The 20,334-nt window shown below is 38.3% G+C and overlaps 1 protein-coding gene across 4 annotated transcripts in view; it reads right to left on the reverse strand.

Annotated features, from left to right (window-relative positions):
• Positions 1-15,931, reverse strand: part of CUL2 (cullin 2) — a 42,730-nt gene extending 26,799 nt beyond the window's left edge. The window contains exons 1-5 of one of the 4 annotated variants that reach the window (XM_068173581.1): positions 15,221-15,358; positions 12,422-12,560; positions 6,445-6,547; positions 4,200-4,294; positions 1,309-1,414 (exon numbers count right to left, since the gene is read on the reverse strand). In XM_068173581.1, the coding sequence (XP_068029682.1) occupies positions 1,309-1,414; positions 4,200-4,294; positions 6,445-6,547; positions 12,422-12,540 (423 nt within the window). In that variant the 5' untranslated portion in view covers positions 12,541-12,560; positions 15,221-15,358. Of the gene's footprint in view, positions 1-1,308; positions 1,415-4,199; positions 4,295-6,444; positions 6,548-12,421; positions 12,561-15,220; positions 15,588-15,765 lie in introns of those variants that run through there. The other 3 variants (XM_068173554.1, XM_068173563.1, XM_068173573.1) reach the window with 3 other exon arrangements.
• Positions 15,932-20,334: the final 4,403 nt, after the last annotated feature.

Consider the following 20,334-nt stretch of genomic DNA (forward strand, 5'->3'; position numbering starts at 1 on the left):
CAGAAGGCACATCTTAAATACCTTCTAGCTCAGGGCTCCCACAGAGCCATTGAAAACTCAGGAGTTTGAAATCAGTGATAGGAGCTCAACTCAGAAAAGTAGCCTCCTTCACCATGCATTCATAACATACAGAGAAGAAAAAAGTAATCTCTTGCAAGCAGTGGCAGACTATTTTCATTAACTTATCTCATCCTGTATATTTCCTAGTACAACAATTACTGAATGTCTGGAACACTTGTGGGGATGAAGAGCTGTTTGAAGCTGTGCCCACACACCTCACGCACACACACACCTCTGCTCTCACGTACAGACCTACTGTTACACACCTTGGAAGAGCTGAGCAAGAATGGACTTGTTCATTACTGATTACTGAAAAGCTCCCAAAGTTTTGTTACCACACAAGAGTGATGTTGAGGCAAAAACTTCAGAACAGAGAGTGCAATTCTGCTTCTAAAAATACTGGGCATTATTTCTGTAACTTCATGCTGAGACCGAAGAGAACTATACATAAAATAAACATGTTTGCCCTTGGGTAGATAAAGGCCAGATCATTTCAGTCATCTAAAATGGCATAAATGGTAGTTCCTTCCATTTTAAAGTGATAAACAACAAATAATTTGACTTCTGCCAAAGCCCTTGTACAATCCAGAGAATAAAAGATAGAATCCTACAGGAACCATAATGAAAGAGAAATGCTTTCAAAACAACGACTTGATAAACTTGCCAAGTTTAGGTCCAGAAATGGAGCTTGCCTTGTAGGTCAAGAAATGGAGCAATGAATTCACCAAAATAATGCTGCAATTTAATACATGAATGTAGGACTCAAGTCTCCATTACTTTTCAGGACAAAGGAGTGACTGCTATAAACCTAATCCTACACAAGTCGTGAACAGATACTGACTTTACGGCCTTGAGATTCTTAAGAAAAGCTTTTATACTTTGTCACATCAAGAAATAGAAGCCTAAAAAGTAATATTTCAAGGGCTTCTGAAAACAAAAGTATACTGCTTCTTCAACATGTTTTCTAGATAGCAATATCACTTAAAAATCTAAAGTTTGTTTGCAAAGTGTTTCTATTATCACATTTTAAACCCAAGTTTTCCAACAGTTTTCATATATGTTTTTTTTCCCTGACAGGTCACTCTTATTTTTCTACACCAAAATTGTAATCTCATTTTACAATGGGAACAGTGCTTACATCTACAATATTTCTGTGATATAAAAGAGCAAAAAATTTCAAAGGACAAAGCTGAATTCATAGCATTCTGAATACTGCTTATATCCAACCCCACTTTCAGAGATACCTACCTCTCCAATTTCCATCAAAGGTTCATTCATATCCACCCCTCCATAACCATACTGAAGATCAGCTTCAGTCAATTTGTTCTTCTTAATAAACTGTGTGTTGAGGTACCTATAGAAATAAGGATATCCTCATCAAAACAGGCAAAACTAAAAGACTTTTTAATTAGGTTCAAAACTGCAAAATGTCTTCCACATCACAAAATATAGCCTCCTTTAACCAATGCCATTGCTATTTGTAGAAAAATATTACAATACAAATGACATTGAAAGAACTGACATCACATTAAAACAGTATTGTTGGTAACAGAGATCAAACAGGAACCTGAAATATCACTGTCAGCATTTTCTTGGTGAGCATCTTACTTGTGTAAGAATCCAACCTTCCAACATGCACTGCTTATACATAGATACATATATGTATGTGTCACTTAAACATACATATATGGGCAAAATAACTCCTAAACTCACTGATTAGTATAAGAGTGCTAATAGTTTATTTTAAGGATAGAAAAACACTCCTACTATCAGATATTTTTAAGTTAAAAGTATTTCCTTCTACCTGGACTGTTTATTCTTCTGTGTTTCTCTCAGACTGAAATACAGAAGTACTGCTCATTTTAACAGGGCAAACTTTTGTCTGTTATGATCCCTTACTCAGGTCATGATAACTAGCTAACAGCCAGATTACAAATTTTAAAGAGAAGAATTTTCAGAAATTATTTTAAGTAACAGTTATAGAGAAGAAATGCTATAAATGCTATAAATGCTATTTTTAAATTCAGTATTTACTACTGTATGCATAGTTTTTATAAAGAACACAAAATGGATTCTATGCAAGACCTGCTAAAACATCCCTCTTGACTCTCAGTATTCCCATAGAACAAATACTGTAACATTTTTAAACTGAACCAATCTTTCCTTTCCCAGATAACTGGGAAAAAAATTGAACATATTTCCCAACTACACTATTTCTTATATTAGAAATACTTAAATGAGCCAACTGGAGAGGTTTTTTAAATTTCTGATCTAAGCAGAAGTTTTGAGATGCTCAGTTTCAGACAGTGAAAAGAGACAGGTTACTGAAGCACTTTAAGAGCCTCAGAGGGTGCACCTGACCAGAGATGTCTGAACACCCTTGACATGAGGCAAAAGCCAAGCAAAGTAGAAAAGGAAGAACACACTGTGAAATCCTGTGAACTTGAAAGAATTTAGGACACCACAGAGTCCAAAGAAGGAAGACATGTTGCAGTGCAGTGATGACACACTGGAATACAGCAGCTACTTTCTCACTCTGTTAAGAGTACTGTAACCTGTGCTACCATCGATAGGAACTATAAATGCAGGTCCCTCTAGAAGGCTCCAGGCTCTCCATGCCATGTAAAACCTGGGAGGACATTAGGAACACCTCAAACACCAACCTAAAGCAGGTACTGTAACCTGTGCTACCATCGATAGGAACTATAAATGCAGGTCCCTCTAGAAGGCTCCAGGCTCTCCATGCCATATAAAACCTGGGAGGACATTAGGAACACCTCGAACACCAACCTAAAGCAGGCTCCTTGGTGGCATTTTCCCATCTTCCCCCATGTGAACAAAGCCAACAGCTGCCAATCTGCTTTTTCTCAATAAACTTGCTAAGAAGGAAAGCCCTACACTCTCCTCACTTTCCCCCTCTCTCTTCCATCAGTACATACAGCAAGAGTAGCATGTAAAACTAAAAATTGCTACACCATGATATGCTGGTATTATTACAAATATTTCAAAGACAAAATGGAACAAAGCAAAAGCTGCACCATGTGTGTTTAGTTTTCAGGATTTTATTATGAAAAATTGTAATACTTCTTTTTTTTTTCCTTTAACTGACTTAATTTCAAATTGCTGAAAACTTCCAAACACTTGAAATTAAAGTAGGCAGACCAGATTTTTTAAAAGTACCTATGAAACCAGTTACAGCACCAAGACACTGGTAAGGTCCAATGTCCAGTATTGGTTTTATCTACTATTTTTACCACCAGAACTAACAAAAGCAACAACCAAAGATGTTTCTTTCAGTGTTCCTTATTTCATCAGTTTTATCACCTTGGTTTAGTCAAGCACATGTGGGATTTTACTTTTCAAACTGAATCCAGATTTGTTTTCCTAGCAAAATGCACCAAGGAGGATGGGTAAAAAAAAAAAAAAACAAAACAAAATCAACACTGAAGAAAGAAAAGATTTTACTCATTTTCCAATGACATTATCAATCTCACATTTTAGGAATTTTGCTCAAAAGTGTCTGACATTTGAGCAGTGTTTTAAATATTGCCTATCAGGTTAGAAGCAGAGATGCAAGCCTAATTAAATTTTAAGGGAATCTATTTTAAAATAATTTTCAGATTACCACCTGTAGACATTAATCAGTTTTCATTGCTGCAAGAATTATACAAACTAGAACCTGGAATACAACAGAGTCAACTAAATTATGGTACTTTTTTCAGAGTAGGCATGCAATAAGAACACCAACTAATTAATAAAAAGTAGAATATCTTAAAGCTTTGATTAAACCATGCTGGTTCAACTGCAAACTGCAGTACAGTGCCATCCTTGTAGAAGAACTCCTATGATTATGAGTTTATACACTGCAGGGTTGATTAGCACCAACACATTCGGCCCTGCATCATCAAGCAGAATATATTAGTAATGAAAGAACTTTAGAAACTATCTTGGATACTTACCTGTTGAGGCATTATTCCTTTTTTCTCATGTTCTGCTACCATAACTATATTCTCTCCAAAATTAACCCGAGGCATATTCATCTACTGCCCTCTTTAATCAACACTCTTCAACTTAACCTGCAGATCATGTTAAATTTCATGTTAATTTCAAAGGTTTAACAACGCTTTTGCAAAGCTTACCTGTATAAACAGTCCATATAGTCTGCCCCTTTGCTATACTCTTCCCAGTATCTGTGATACATAACCAGTACTTGTTCTTCAGCTTCCAGAACTCTCTGTGAAGGCACACATACCCCCCACACTAGAATTAGTATGAAAATAGCACACATACTTAGGAAGTTATCACAGGATTATCATTTTGGAATAGTATTTGCATATTCAGAATTGTGGCAATGACCAAAAAGCTAACTCATCTTAATACTACCAAGTTTTGGTAAGCCAGCAAGAACACCTGGACTTGTTTTATTTTGCATTTAAAAATAGCAATCTCTCTACTGTATTGTTTTCTATTGATCTTTTCAGAAGTACCTGCTTGAAAAACCCTGGTTCATATTCTCACATGAAACTGGTGGGATAACTCACAGAACCATTCTCTCAGTGACACAGATCAGTTTTATATTCACACAGCCACATGCACTGCCCACCAGAAGAACTGACCAACTATAAAACCACCACGCCTTACTGGATAGACAAGTCCTTATATGTACCAAGAATCACAGAATAAAACAAGTTTAACAAAGCACAGATACATATAAATGAAAAAAAGCATTAAAGTTTTTCAAATCTAGGCCCAAATCTTTTGAAATTTAAGCAAAGCACCATCTGAAAAGCTACTGAACTTCTCAAAATAGATTCATACTTCAGAGAAGTAAGTTCAACCATTTAAACTAATTAGTATGATCTGTGAGAGAGGACGAGATCCTAGGAATTCAACTTTAATTCTCTCTGGAGTTTGTAATTTAAAAATCTGGCTCAAGCAGCAAAGAAGCTCATGCAAAAATGCAAAAAAGGGTAAAAAAATTAACGAAAGAGGAAAGTTGGTAGACAAAACAGAATTGAGAATGCTCTACTCTGCTGTATGCATTTTGCAAAGGTTTTCCAACGTTATTTCAGAGACAAATGGTGGATAGCCAATTTAAAAACTGGATGTATGCTTTCCACTACGTCCCAAAGCTTCCACTGTGCTGGCACCTGCCTGATTATCCTAAGTGAGCTCATTTATCTCATTAAATAAATGAAGAACTTATTTGGCAGAGTTCTCTGCTAGTTTAGTGAACTGATTTAGTCTATCACAGTGCCAGAATTATCCTCTCTGTAGCCAGTGGAACTGCCCATTAAGACACCCAGTCTATCTTGTCAAATACTCAGGTACCTAAGCATGAAGCCATTTAGCAGCACTATGCAGAATTTGCAATGCTTTACCCTCTATAAAGAAACTGATAAGCATCTTATTTGTATCTACTTCTCTTTTTACTGATATAGATGGAGGCACCATTCATCTATATTCATATATTCATATCTACAAAACATGATTAATCATAATTCTAATGAAATTTGCTGTCTTAGCTGATGAAACAGAAGTTAACTCACAGCTATATAGACATAAAAATACTGTTGTCATAATAAATAATTTGCCATTATTTCCTCTCCTCCCAAGTGTTTGTGTTATTTCCCACATATTTCAGAAGGTTTTTGTTTATTTTTTTAACAGAGTATATACAATCAGTTTCCAAGGCACTAGAGCAGATACATTTCTCTTGAAACAGAAGGTTAATGACTGTCACCAGAGGACACAAGGAAAAACGACGCACCACAGCTTTGGTCACCATGAAGAGACTAATTTATTTTTTCTGACTCCAATCATTTATAGTTCTCAAAAGGTGCCAGTGGATTGGAAGGTGAACGTGCCACCTCTCCAACGACACTGGACAAACTACCAGTCTATCACATTTCTCCGCCTCTATGAAAGAATGCAAAACAATAGGTTGTTTACAGAAAGTTGCGTGAGAAAGTTCTCTACAAGAATGTAAATTCAGAAGGCTTTAGAAAATCCTAAGAAATCAGGGCGACAAATGACAAACTACAGAACATTTGCAAAATGAAGATGTTTCTCTAACTTGTTTGATTATAAGCATTCAATGTAAAAGAAAGAACTTGATTTTCAAGCCAATGAATATATTGCATAAACCATAACTGTTGGCTTAGAAAGAAAATTATTTCTTTTGTGTTGCATATCAATAGGTATCTATAATACCTGCCTACATTTGTGTACATGTTGTGACATGTGTTACATATTTCATATATACAAGTACTGTGTCTCTGCAACTCTGTCACCTGTGATTTAGTCTCATAAAGACCTATAAAAAGTAAAAAAAAAAAAAAAGTGAAGAACACCTACATGGACATCAGTAACTGTATAGGTTACCTTGTGCAAATGGCGTACATGATTCTCCAAAAAAATTTTAGTCTCAGTATAAAGTCTCTCTCCAAGAGGTTCGGGATAGGCCACACACAAAGCATAAATGTCTCTGGGCTCAAAGTTAAGGTTTGTATTAAAGTGTGAAAACATATCAACAAAGTTTATGATTTACAGAACCCTTTCTCCTACCCATATGCAGTTTAGGTTTTGGAGGTTTTTTTTTACATCAAGCAAAAAAGATAAAATGGATCATTTTCTGAATTTAGTGTAAGTATGAGCCTGTGCAGAATCCAAGTTTACAGCATCAATATTAAATTCTAAATACTGAATGCTGAGGCAATGTTAGAGCTAAGATCTTGAAACTTCTAATAGCCCCATACTGATGTGGCTTCTACCCTTTATTTGCCATGTATAATATACAATAATCTCAAGGTGAAAAAGCATCTTTCATGCACCATTCTTCTGTATTTGCAGCCAGCATGAACTGAAACTCTTCTCATATAATGGAAAGGAGCACTAATTAGATGAAGAACATGATTAGTCAAGTGCAGAGCAGAGCAAACACATGGTGAAGCAGACTTCAAGTTTTCCTTCCTGGAGTCCAAAATAACTTACCGTCCCTGCATTTTGCCCTCAACTTCACAGGTAAAACAATTTCAGGGGACTCTGAAAACTAAATAATCACAATGGTGGTGTGGATAAAAAAAAGTTTATATTCTTTTTAACCATTATGATAATTTCAGTAATCCTGTTTAGATCACAGCCACAAAAAACAGTTGTACTTGCTAACTTAAAGGGGAAGCAGCAACCTGTTAAGCCACCCTTAAAGTGGTTTTGTCCCTAAACTACCTTGCAGAGCTATACCTTTGGTTTGTATCAAGTTTTGAGAGTAACTTGAGGAAAAGAAGTTATGACTGAGAATTTTGCTTTCAGAAAAGTCAAGAAAGGATTAGGTCAAGCTTTGCATAAACAACTGTGGGAAATAAACTAATTGCAAAAATTACTTTAAAACATGGCTTAACCACTAAGCCTAAGCACTTTATATAGCCAGCCATGGTAGAAATCAGTAATTTAGCATATCACTTCAATCAAGGAAAGACACAAGATCCTCTAGTCTGTCCTAAAAAAGCACATGCCTGTGTGAAAGGAGGTAGAAGACAGACAGTTGAAGAGTCACCTGCTTAATCTACAGAACAGTGTCAAGCTCTCATCACACAGCTTGTCCAAATGCATGTTTCATTTTTTATACAAAATTACTACTCAAAACAAAGAAGATTCTGATGCAGAAGAACTAATCAAGAAAAAACCCTTTATATGGCAACTGGAATCTCAGAGACCACCAACCAGAATATAATCTTGAGTAGATTATTTCACTCATATATATCATCTTTGCTAGAATTCTCCTCAGAACAGCAAAAAGTGTTAAATGGAAATACTGTGAAACAAAACAGGCAACATCCACTGCTTTGTAACAGTAGCTACCAATGTAATACACCATCTTGTGAAGTAATGACCAATAAAATATCAAAACAAACTTAAATAGTGAAGAATTAAATATTCTATTAAAGACATTGTGAAGAATAATTGATTTTTACACTTTCCACTCCCCAACAAATTTTCTCAGTCTAAGGATGGTGAGTAGTCAAATGCACCCTCAATATAATTCAAGCCACAAGCCTCTTCACTATGCAAAGATATTTCTGAGAAATTAAACACAGAATTAGAAATCTTCATAATTTGCTGACAAGAAAAAGGGATATGAGTTTTTTCTCTTTCAATCCACAACTACACTACCTGAATCACCAAAATCTACAGATCTTTACTACAAGAACTTACAAATTCAGAGGAAAGAGGCAGTCTTCACCATAGCAGCACAAGAATATAGCAATGAGTTTATCTGATGAAAGCAGCAAACAAATATCTCTGATTTTATCTTGTGAACAAGTTTCTTAGTTTTAGTAAACCTATATATGAATGAAAATGGTATCTCTACTCCTTTATGAAAATGCACATCTAACAAACATGCCTTTCCTTATTCTAGAGAATAAATTTTCTTACAAATGAAGAAAGCTGAATCTAGTATTCTTCCTTGACATTTGCCACAAACTAAGAGCTTAATCACAGAAGCACTTGAACAGGCACCTCACTCTCCTGTATCAACCAAATACTACTTGCTGGATATCAAGTTTCTCTGGAATTATAAAAATGAAAAGCTATCATGAGATTGAAATATATTTGACTGTAACAAAACTGTTCTTTCTTGCTCAATTTGTACTTGTTTCTTTATCTATCTTTATCCTTTATCTTTTATCTTTGTGTCCAGAATCTAAATTTGAGGGTCATATTCAAAGTGTTGTGACTCTCTTAACAAAAAAAAAAAAAAAAAATCTCTGACGTGAAATTAATCACTAATTATCACTGGTATTTCACTCCATAAACTTAAAGCCTATTTTTTTCTGTGCAGCTGTCCCGTAGAACAAGAAGAAGCATTTACTGTTCAATAATTTATTTAATGGTGAAAGCCATCTGTTCTTCCAGTTCAGCATGCAGTTTTGCAGGGTGAGAAAGGCCAGAGGAAGCTGCAGCCAACCTGCTGCCTAGGGGCCTTCACTCTATATTGAGAACAAGAACATCAAAACCCTTCTGTGACTTAAGTGCTTCGCTAGCTGCTATTTGAGGGGCATCACCCAGCAATGGCAAACTGAAGCACTTCCAAACTAAGAAAGAACAACAACAAAATTACTATAAACAAGAAAATACTATATCCAAGGCTATAAAAACTCACAAATATTGTCCTCAGGGTTAAAAAAGCACCTAGTTAAGACTTCTCTACTAGGCAACTAATGTAGAGCTTTGGGAAAATTTATATTCATCTATCTTCTGTAACAGAAACAAAATTTGTAGAGAATTTCAGGACTCAGTCAGAAAGAATCATGACCATATGAACTTTATTTACTCTTCCTTCTTGGCCAGTTGTTTTTAAAGATATATGTTTAAGTTTCTGGTTCATCATAGGGTCCTTGCAAAACAGTTCATTAGAGGAGGGAGAACAAACTTGGGGAAAAAATGGTGAAAAAAGCAGGTGGTCATGCTCCATACTTTTAAAATAATTATGTTTGAAGTACAGCTGTCCCTGGGTACTGTTGATCTTATTTTAACTTACTGGGTAGAAGTCCCAAGACAACAACAGGAAGAGTCTGATGTTCTACTTATTCAAAAAGGTTCTAGGTAAAAGGCAGTTACTAAAGTAGAGAGGAACTACCTATCACTCTCTAACCAAGCCTTAACTTAAAAAGCACTCTTATGCCTACTGAACAGTCTTGGAAGTGATACAATGTATTCACAAAAACACCTCAAACAGAGACATAACTGTCACTCATTTACCAGACAATGAAACAAGTTCATACACATTTCTATCTAGAGAGAATCTTAAAAGGAAAGCTGAAAGTCAAAGGTGGTTCAGGATGACTCACATTCTAAATAAAATTACATACGGTCTTTCAGGTGATCTTTTCCAGAAGATTTTAACTCTTACACCATTGTGGTTCCCAGCTTATTGCCATTCTACCATTTCAAGCATGAGGTAAAATATTTATTCAAAGATAAGCAATGTTTAACAATAAAATTACCGTAAGTTACAAAGGAAACACTATATTAAAGACAAACAAGTTCTGGGAACTAGTGGGGCAAAAATTAGTTCTAGCAGTGGAGTACGTGCAGTACAAGCCTGTCATCCCTAAAATACTGTCAGCTTCCATACTCCACTGGATCTCAGCTGCCCCAAACAGCAGAAGGGAAAGTTAAACATAGAATACACTGATGCAGATTGAAACAGTGATCGCTTGCTGTATCTTATCCTTTGTTTCCACATCACTGTGTCAACTATACAGTACAAAGATCAACTGATACTACAATCAATGAAATTGTATTTATTGGGTTTTATTGAAACGGTTCAAATAATTTGCCATCTTTCTATTGTGCTGATTAAGCAATAAGAAAGAGTTAACAGAACATTTCCTTTAGAATTGCAGTAGATGTTTACAAACATTACTCCAATTATATTGAATTTAAGAGAGAATAAAAAGTTAACAAGGAATAAGATGACGTATTTTTTAAATGCCAATTAAAAAAAATTCTTAATACTTTAGTCTTCTTTATGTATAAAACCTGGAAAAAGTTTTTATTTCAGCAGTATAGAACTACCAGTTCCACCAAGTTGTTGAGCACTCATTGAGCGCCTTGTGTTAAAACACAAAGTCTGGTTACAGGAAGCAGAACTACTCAACAACCAACATTCAAGCTGGAAGTTACACAAACTCCTTGGGCCATTCAGCCACAGAAAATAAGCCAAAAGGCTCGTGCCTGTGCCAAATCAGACACTAACAGTGCCACTTTCCATGGAATGTAATTAAGAGATGATACTAAGTAAGGTCTTAAGAATTACACGCCAAATGATTATTTCAAGACTGCTTCCTGAGTCTGCTATTCATAAGCAATCCTTTTCTGATGTTCAATCAAGTGGATTAAATCCCAAGAGAGGATCAACAGCAAACTTGTGTGCAAGGTCTCCACATAAGAAGTTGTGAGCAAAACAGTGTGACAAGGAATCAATACAACAACTCATGCAACAATTATTATTTTGTATTTAAATCTATTTTAGATACTCTTGTTTAAAAGTTTTAAACTACAGAATTTAACAACTTGATAAAGACTGAATTGTGTAATCCTCAAAAACTGCTTAGAAAAAATGACTGCACAACAACTTCTCAGCATGTAAATACCCACCTAATTAGTTCAATTTTTTAAAAAATCCTAGAGTCACTTAAACTTGACTTCAGTACAAGGTCATGCCCCAGAAATTAACTACAAAAGTTTTAAATGAAAGAGCTCTTAAAGATTATTACACCACAAAACATCTCCACAAGAACTAGGAACTATGTACATATACACATGTACCCACTCAAAACACAGGCACGTGGGAAAGCAATTCTGAGAAATGGTTAACATGTTCAGAATTAGATGAGACTTTAGAGTCAAGCTCCTACCCCAGAATAAGCTTATGTTGTAAAAACTTAAGTATAAGGATCTTCCCAGGTGCTTCTTTTCTCACCCATGAGAATTAACAAATCAATAAATAAGTCTAAACTATTCTTCCCCCTCATAGTTAAACCAAACTCTGACCAACCCCTGCAGAAAAGGTGCAAAGCCTCCTAAAATTCTCCAGTTATTCACCACAATGTAATGGCTAATGAATACATGGGCACAGTGTAACTGGTTAGAAACGTTGTACTTCAAAAGTAAGTCCTGAAACTGAAACTTAAAACTTCTAAAATATTACAGGTGCATTTTACATGTAAAACATAAAGCTTTCCACTACATCAATGTATGTACAGTTGTGACTTGAACAGCAAGACCATTTAATGCAGAAAGAGTAGTTAAACATAGCTTAACTGTCACGAGTAATAAGGCAATAACAGTGGAGGGAAAGGAAGAAGGCTTTTTAATAAATCCTTGCTGTGGGATTGTCCAGTATGGTAGTTATCAGTACAGTTAGAAATGCAAAGAGGGAGAAATCTTTACACAGAACAATCTCATCATCCCTCACATCTCAAATCTAAAGATGTGTACTCTCTGTCCTGGGTATTTCCCCTGCTACACACAAACCCTTAAACATACAAGAAAATCTCATTGTCAGAATAGAAGACACTCAATACCTGTAAAAACAGCTTTAGCATTAGCTAAGTATTAGAGCTACCAAAAGTGACTAAAGCTGAGACTAATTTACTTTTTATCAGCATGGTGATTTTCACATAGAATACTTTCCAAATATGCAGAATTTCCCATCCCTTTCAATTTATTCAGTCCTAAAAACAGGTACAGCCTACAACAAGCTGCCCAGGATCACCGTTATATAACACAGGTTTACCCTGTGCTAAACACATCACACAAACACATTAAGTCAGATTTTTCACTTAAAGGATACGAGAAGCGATCATTCCATGTTGCTCTTTCAACATAATCCAACATCACAACAGCTTTAATTGTTGTTAGAAGTTTGTTCCATGTTTCATCAAAGTCAACTACTCGTGGTTTCAAGGACATTGTGGGGCTTTAGTGTTAATCTGTAGAAGAATTAAACATGTCAGACAACATTGCACAATCATTTAAAAAATATATATACTTCCTTTCAATTTTTCAATTTAAACTTTGTATGCTGTTGCACCACTATGATAGAGCGACACAAAGAACACCCACCCCCTCCAAAATGAAGCTCACAATTCCTCATTTTTAATGTTCTGGAATGGAACATTAATGTAGCATGAGTAGCCTATAACATAACACCAATTAATTTAACAGCATCATGCTTTGTGAAGTTCATTATCTCACCAAACTATTCATTTAAGAGTGCCACATGAAGAAAACAACTTTGCTGTAAACTTTGATTTGTTTCCTTTTATTCAAAGACTGTGTCAACTGTATCTAAGAAAGTTTGGGGTAAGAACAAACTAAACTATTACCAGAGTATCTGAAATTCCTACTGTCAGTTTGTAGCCTATGCTCACCTCAGCCTTTCATGAGACATTTTTGGTGTTACATTTGAAAAGCCACAAAACCTGAAAGCTTTGATTGGGATGTGATGAAGAAAACACAGGGCAATAAGCAGAGCTTGTGCAGCTTACTGCACTATGCAATACAACAGACAGTGACATCTTTCAAGTAAGACATGGATTGAAAATACAGAAGCTGTGCTAGTAATATCCTATCAAAAATAGCAGAAGAGATTTATTGCAAAACAAAAACCCACTCAACATTAAATTATCTAAATAAAACTAGGGGGAAAGTAAGGTGATTTAAAAAAGAGACAACCGTGAAAGCCTCATTTCCACTAAAATCTAGAAAGGACCTGATGTGTGACATTCCATGCACAAAGCAAGTCTAGTTCCTGCTCAGAAATACGACATTTCAAGACTACAATAAAAAGTGGAAAGAATACTTCTATTTCCATTTCAAACAGATGGACAAGTGACTCTTGTCTTTCCAAAATTTCAAGGTCAGAAGGGAAAGTAGAAAGCTACTGACAGACTTTGAGCACAAGAGGCAGACCTCTGTAAGGGAAAGAATCAAATGTCATACTAAAAAACTATTTAGCCACCAGTTTACTAGCTTAACCACTACCAGCTCTTACAGGATATATCTCTTCTCAGTTTAAGTAAAAAGCAATAAAATCAGATGCAACTTTTAGCATGCATGCATACAACCAGCCCCCCTGACTAACCAACCAAGCTCCTCAACTGCTGTAAATGTTGTGATATTTGTAATATGGTTATTAATTCAATCCATTTATGTCAGCAGGAGTTTAAACAGAAAAATCAGTGAGAATTGACAAAACCAAGATCCATCAAAGAAAGTAAGCTGAAAAACACACTGATGTATGTTTCACAAAAACATGAACCTTAGCAGAGGCAGACAACAGCTCACTTCCAGGATGGGAGAGGGGGAAGTGGTAATCTTCAAAAAGCCCAAATACCCTTACTATGGAAAACAGAAGACCATTTCCAGCTGACCCCAAGAAAAAATAATCATGGTCCACAAAAGAATTAAGAATCATAATAAGTGTTGTGGCAATGAAGCTGTACTTGTGCTATATTAGAAGTCACCGTCTTGGAAACACAGGTGGTACATCCAAGAGAAAACAGCCCTTTCTTCAAAGAGACACAAAACTGAGGGGAAGAAGGAAGGGTGAAGAAAAAGTCCTCCACACAGTACATCCCAATGTCGTTAATCAATAACACCATGTTCAGGATGATTAAAACCTAATACTGTTTAAAGCACCCACATGGTCATCCAGACATTCTGGAGTTAAATAGTTTAAGATAACATACTTAAACTATTTGGCATTCTCTTACAACTTTCATAGAAATATGAATTTAAGGGTGTTTTAGAGACATTTTAACAAGTATGGTAAAACTTTTACTGTAAGACACTGGGCTTTTTGGGGTATGCTGTGCTCCAGTGTCAGCAATGCAAAAGCTCACCAACTTTGATTATTAAACGTCTTGTATTGATCATGGTAAGAACTATAGGAGGGCAGAATATCTACCCTAGGGTTTAGACTATTCAGGGGGTGGGAAACCATACCTGTTTGATAAGCCCTAAGGTAAACAGATGTTATTGAAACATATTTACTCAGTAGGATAATGAAAAGATGCCGCTTCCATCGCCTCATTCTTTAAAACACACCGCTGTCATACTGCATCAATTTGTTCACACAAATAAACATAGCATTCTGTCCAGTATCAAAGAACGCCCCAAATTTCCAAGCTATTTAACCACCTCGATGAGCAGCATTACAAGCCCGTGGCGGGTGCGCAGACAGAGGCAGGAGCACTCGCGTCAAACAGGTGACCAGTGCCGCCCGCCCCCGCCCCGTGCCCCGCTCCCCGCTTCTCCCTCCACCAAAACAAAAGCGAAACTGGCGGAGGGCGCAGCCAGCCGATAATGAGCGGCCCCGCCGGAGAGGCCGCACCGCGCCCTCCCCGCGGGGCAAGGGCAGGACCCGGGGCAGGACGCGGCGGGCGGGCGCTGCCGCACAGACACCGCGCGGGGATGGGGGCCCGGGGCGAGGGGCAGCGGCGGGCCGGGGCCGGGGCCGGATGGGGGGCAGGGCCCGATCGCCCCCGCGCACAGCCGGCGGGGTCGGGACCGCCACCTCCCCGCGAGCGCGGCGCTCCCTCCCCTCAGCGCGGCGGGCGGGCCGGGCCGGGCCGGGCGAGGGCGTTACCTGGCGGCCCGGGGCCCGAGTCAGCGACCCCCGCCCGGCCTCCCTCGCTCCTGCCCTCGGCCGCGGTCGCTGCCCCGTTCCGTCCTCACAGCGCTGCCATTACCCAAAGCCGCTCGCGCCCCGCCCCTCCGCCGGCGCCGCCACTGCCGGGGTCGGGGCGCGGCCCCGCGGCCCCGCTCGGTGCTGCTGCCGCCGCGCCGCCGCCTCACCCGCGGTGCCGCCGCACCCGGGTTCTCCCCGCTGGGCTTTTTCCGCCGGCCGCAGGATGAGCTGGGGCCGACGGGTCCCGGCGCTCCGTCACTTTCCGATCGCACCCTCCCCCGCCGGAGCAGCGGGGTTTGGTACGGCCCGCATTGGACGGCGAGCGCGGGCGGCCGCACTTCCCAGCGGCGGGGCGGTCGCCGCGCACGCGTCAGTCCGCCTCCATGGCGGGACCGTTCTCGTCCCGCGCCTTCCCGACATGGAGTCGCGGGGGACGGGGGCTGGAACGGGCCTCTCCCACGGGCGCGGCGTTCCCGGGCTTCGTGTGAGGAGGTCGCCGTTACCTCAGAAGGTGGAAGCGTCCCCGTCCCGCCGCCGGCCCCTATCAGGGAATTTCCCCAGCTTCCAGCACCCTGCTCCGGTGCGGGACGCCCCGGGCAGTGCCCCGGCCCCGGCTGCCTCGGCAGAGCGCCCTCCGTCCCCTTGGGGGCCTCGGCGGAAAGCGGCGACACAAAGTTGTTGGGTGGAAGTAACAAAGTAGAGTCGCTGCGGAGACAAGTAGCCGGGCGTGCGCCCGTGCGCGCTGGGGAGCCCCCGGGCACCGCTCGCAACTGAGCGCAGCGGCTCTGTTTTGAAAAATTAAAAAAGGGAATCATTTAGAGCACATAGTACAGCTCTCCGTAGGAGACAATAGTCTTCTGGAAAACTAACATTTATTTCTGAAAATTCTCTATTGTTCAAACTACTCAAAACTCACGTCAAAACAATTGCTTTCCCTGTTTAAAAATCAAGCCCTTGTCCATTTCATTTCCAGTGCTTGCAGCTTTATCATTAAGCCTTAATGTTTTCCTTTGTGTTCGCTTTTAAAATTATTTTTATTAGCTCCTTCTAGACATTTTAAACACTATTTCAGCTTTCTCCGTTTTCACTGTAAACCCCTTTATTTTTCTATTCTGCTAGTTTAACAGAAACTAGCAGAGTTTAAAGCTCTTCTATTTGCTGGAGGGGAGGTAGGTTGTAACTTTAAGCTTTTGGGTGCTTGTTATTTTCTGCAAGTGTTGGATTGTATCTGGGGCACTTTCTCATTTTCTAAAGGACTGAAGGCTCTTTTTTTTGTGGTAGCCTTAGCCACAAGTTTGTGAGTTAAACTCTTAGAAGTTCAAATATATGCTGGCACAATTTAATTATGCTATTTAACCATGCTGTGTGAATGTATTAATTGTACAAGATCACATATCACAAGTTAGATGGTCGTTAATAAAAAACAACCTTATCTATACACTACCCAAACATTACACAGTACGTATTTTCTAAATTTCTGTTATATGAGGAAGTTTAGTCCTGAGTTAACTGTTATAAACTGGAAACATAGATACAGGAAAGGAGGAATTTTTGAAACTAATAATTTGGGTTGTTCAGCATGGAAGAATCATGTAGCATTTTTCTGAAATTACGAATATTCACAATTAGCACAGACTTTAATTAGGTACCAAATCCTCAACTATTCTGCACACTGTTCTACAAGGCTGCAGTTGAGGAAGCACAATTAGGGAGTCATAATTCAGAGGAAGAACATGAACATTCATTGCTGCTTTTATGTAAGGTATCTAAAATTTGTTCTTGGATTTAAATGTATTTAGGAAATAACAATTCTTACTTAAGTCACAAAACTTTAAAATCTAGATATCCTTTTCATCAAGTTTCTTTGTCAATGGTGTCCAGAGAATTACCACCTGAAAACACAAAACAGGTGTTCACAGAATGGGGTATTGCAGGAGTGTGAGACGAGCAAGCAGAGAGCATTACTGTGTGTGTTGCTAAGCTCATCTCACCACTGCCACAGCGCTGCCTGCACTTCCAAAAGAACAAAGGTTCTCATACAGTCTATTAAGAAATAATTATAATATATCTGCCAAGAGCAAGACTAAAACTTGTGAGTGTGAGTGGAAACGTGATTTATGAGTCAGTGAGTTCAGTTCAGTGCTAGCTCTGTGGTGGGGCTGCTCCTACCTGCTGAAGCCCAGATGTTGATCATCTGAATTAAACTGCTGTGCAGATGTGCCCAAAACAGCCAGCAATGAATGTTGCCATTTGGCAAAGCGTGACCAACTAATGGTGTCCTCAGCTACCTCAGTCATGTCTTGATGCATTTCTTGATGACAGCAGATGTGCAGACCTACTTTAAATCCTGTTTGACTCAGGCTTAGTGTTGTCTTTCAGTAGTTGTAGACAGAGAAGACACAGATGGGGGACAGATGGAAATTCTGGGAGTTTTTGCAGGATAGTCCTATGGAGAAGTCAACTTCTTCCCAGTAAATTCTTACTGGTTCTTTATATATTGTTGATTACAGTAGTGAGTGACATGGGTTATTTTCTACAACATGAACATACCACCTTAAAACTTTGCCACCACATACACACATTTATGTTTCTTTGATTACGTTTGCTATCAAATCTGCTCACTGTCCTTACCAGTACTGCAGTATTTCCTAAGTTGCCCCGTTGTTTATATGCAGTTTTCTCTTATCTGATACTTCTGTTTCTCTGTCTGTTTGCATTAACTTGTTTTCATTACTCTTATGTAATTATATCTTTTGGAAGGAGCTGTCTATTTTGTTTATGTTGATGCTACATCTAACACTGTATTATTCTGGTACAGAACTAGGAATCCCACAGCCCTGAGGTAAAACAAATACTGTATTAAATGTGCCACTATATCACCTAATGCTTTATTTAAAAGCTGGTTTATACTGCAGTCTGAACTGATACTGAGTATCCACATTCCCCACCACCACCACCTCATCTGCAAATGCCTTCCATGTTACTATCTGCTCTCCTTGTCTTTGATTTAAAATCCTATTTTTAGAGTAATATATTCATTAGCCTTTTTCATGTAGTAAATGAGAATATTGACTGGATTATTTATGTTATATTCATGTTATATTCAATTTACTAGATGAGTTAGTCTGCATTATTGATGCAGATAATAATACAAATATTTTTTAAATAATATTTTGCTTCTGAAAACAAGATAAATGAAAGCAAGAATGGACCTTTATTTCATTATAGCTATTTTAATCTAGGCTTTTATTGTGGGTATTTGTCTTTCATATGGTAATGTGCAAAATATATGTATAAACTGAACAAATCCTTTGTGATTATAAAAATACACAGTAATTAATTATTATTATTGTATTTTTTTAAGTTTATGAAGAATTTAAAATGTGTGATTATTTAATCTGCTTTAACCCCTTTAATTTTCATTAAGAAGCAGATGCTCACTGCACTCCTGGCCACAAGATGTCAGTACTAAATAGATTAAAAAATAGCAGTTCAGGAGTTTCAGCTTGCACAACCTACAACAAAACTAACAAAACCACACCTTTTTGTCCATGAAATAGAAAAACTAACAAAAGTTGAACTCTCGCAAACAACATTTATTAGTTAGCCATCAAGTCTTTAGATCAGCTCCCAGATTTATTCTGTCCTTCCCCAGGATTGCTTGGAAAAAATTTGCAAATGTATTTTTTCCCATCTATTATTAAAAAGGGTCACCAATTTATTTTCATGTCATTGTAGCTAAGTAGTTATCTGTCTGAGCAAATCTAGTTATTCTTTCCTTTTTTCCCAAAAAAATGCTAAAAAATATTCTGCAACATTATTGACAAGCAAAATTGTGTATTTAGAACTTGTATTTAGAAATCAATGAGCTACCAAGACTTTATGATGCAGTAACTGAGCCTAAATGATTCTACTTACAGGAATTTTCAGATATTAAACAGCTTTATAAATGAGGTATCAAAAGAGTAAAAGATTTTGGAGCTTTTGTGTGTTCAGTTACAAGGCTGTAAATCCTTTCTGTTCAGTAAGTGCATCAGATGCCAACGGCTCAGGTACTTGCTATGGGCTGGGTGAACCAGATATAACAATTTACCAACAAACAAGCAACCTGGTATGAAAGAGGTTTCAGTGTTCCTATTTATCATATGGCTTATCTAAACATTTGGGAAAAGAATGCAAAAGCTTCTAAAGAAGCTATTAGGTGGCTTTATTTTCTGAATTGTTAAAAATTAAGGAGTCCTGTCTGAGACATCATCTGGCTGGGTTTGTGTTAATTACTGGGATTTTGCTTTCAGGTTTAATTTGCATATGAAACTACCCCTGAAATCTACCCTAGTAAATAAGCTAGTTTGTAGTTTTCATGCTTTACCTTATATACATAAAATCCCAAAGCTAGTACGAGTTAGGGAAGTGCGGTGACACAGCAGAGGACATGGAACTGTTCAAACATCGTCAGTTACCCCTGCTGGTGGAAATGAGAGAGAGAGAGCCATGAGAGGATGCTGCACACAAGGGAAGGGAAGCGAAGCTGCAGTTCCAAGGAAGTTATGTTACATCTACCAGGTCATGAGCCAGGAAGAAATTTTTTATAGTACCAGCAATGAACCAAACAATATTATTCTAAATGTCTTCCCTTTTGATTCAGAAATTATGCAATTGTCTTCAGAAAGTGGCTCAAGTCCCTTTTAAGGAGTGCCTTTTTATAAAAGGCCCATAGATCATGTGCACTGCTGTACAATCATTTTTAAAAATCACAGTGAAATAATCTTTTCATGGAGATGCAGCAACACTGTGAAAAGACATTGCTCAATACCTCGAGTCCTGTGTCCAGTTCTGGGCCTGCCACTTCAAGAAAGACATTGAGGTGCTGGAGCATGTCTGGAGAAGGGGAATGAAGGTGGTGATGTGTACAGAAAACAAGTCATATGAGAATGCAGCGGGGGGAGATGGGGTGTTTAGCCTTGAGGAGTCTCAGGGGAGACCTTATTTCTCCCTACAACTCCATGAAAGGAGATTGTAGCCAGGTGGGGTCAACCTCTTCTCCCACGCAACCAGAGAGGATGAGAGGAAGC

This window comes from Anomalospiza imberbis, chromosome 1 (genome assembly GCF_031753505.1).
Source record: "Anomalospiza imberbis isolate Cuckoo-Finch-1a 21T00152 chromosome 1, ASM3175350v1, whole genome shotgun sequence".
Taxonomy (NCBI): Eukaryota; Metazoa; Chordata; class Aves; order Passeriformes; family Viduidae; genus Anomalospiza; species Anomalospiza imberbis.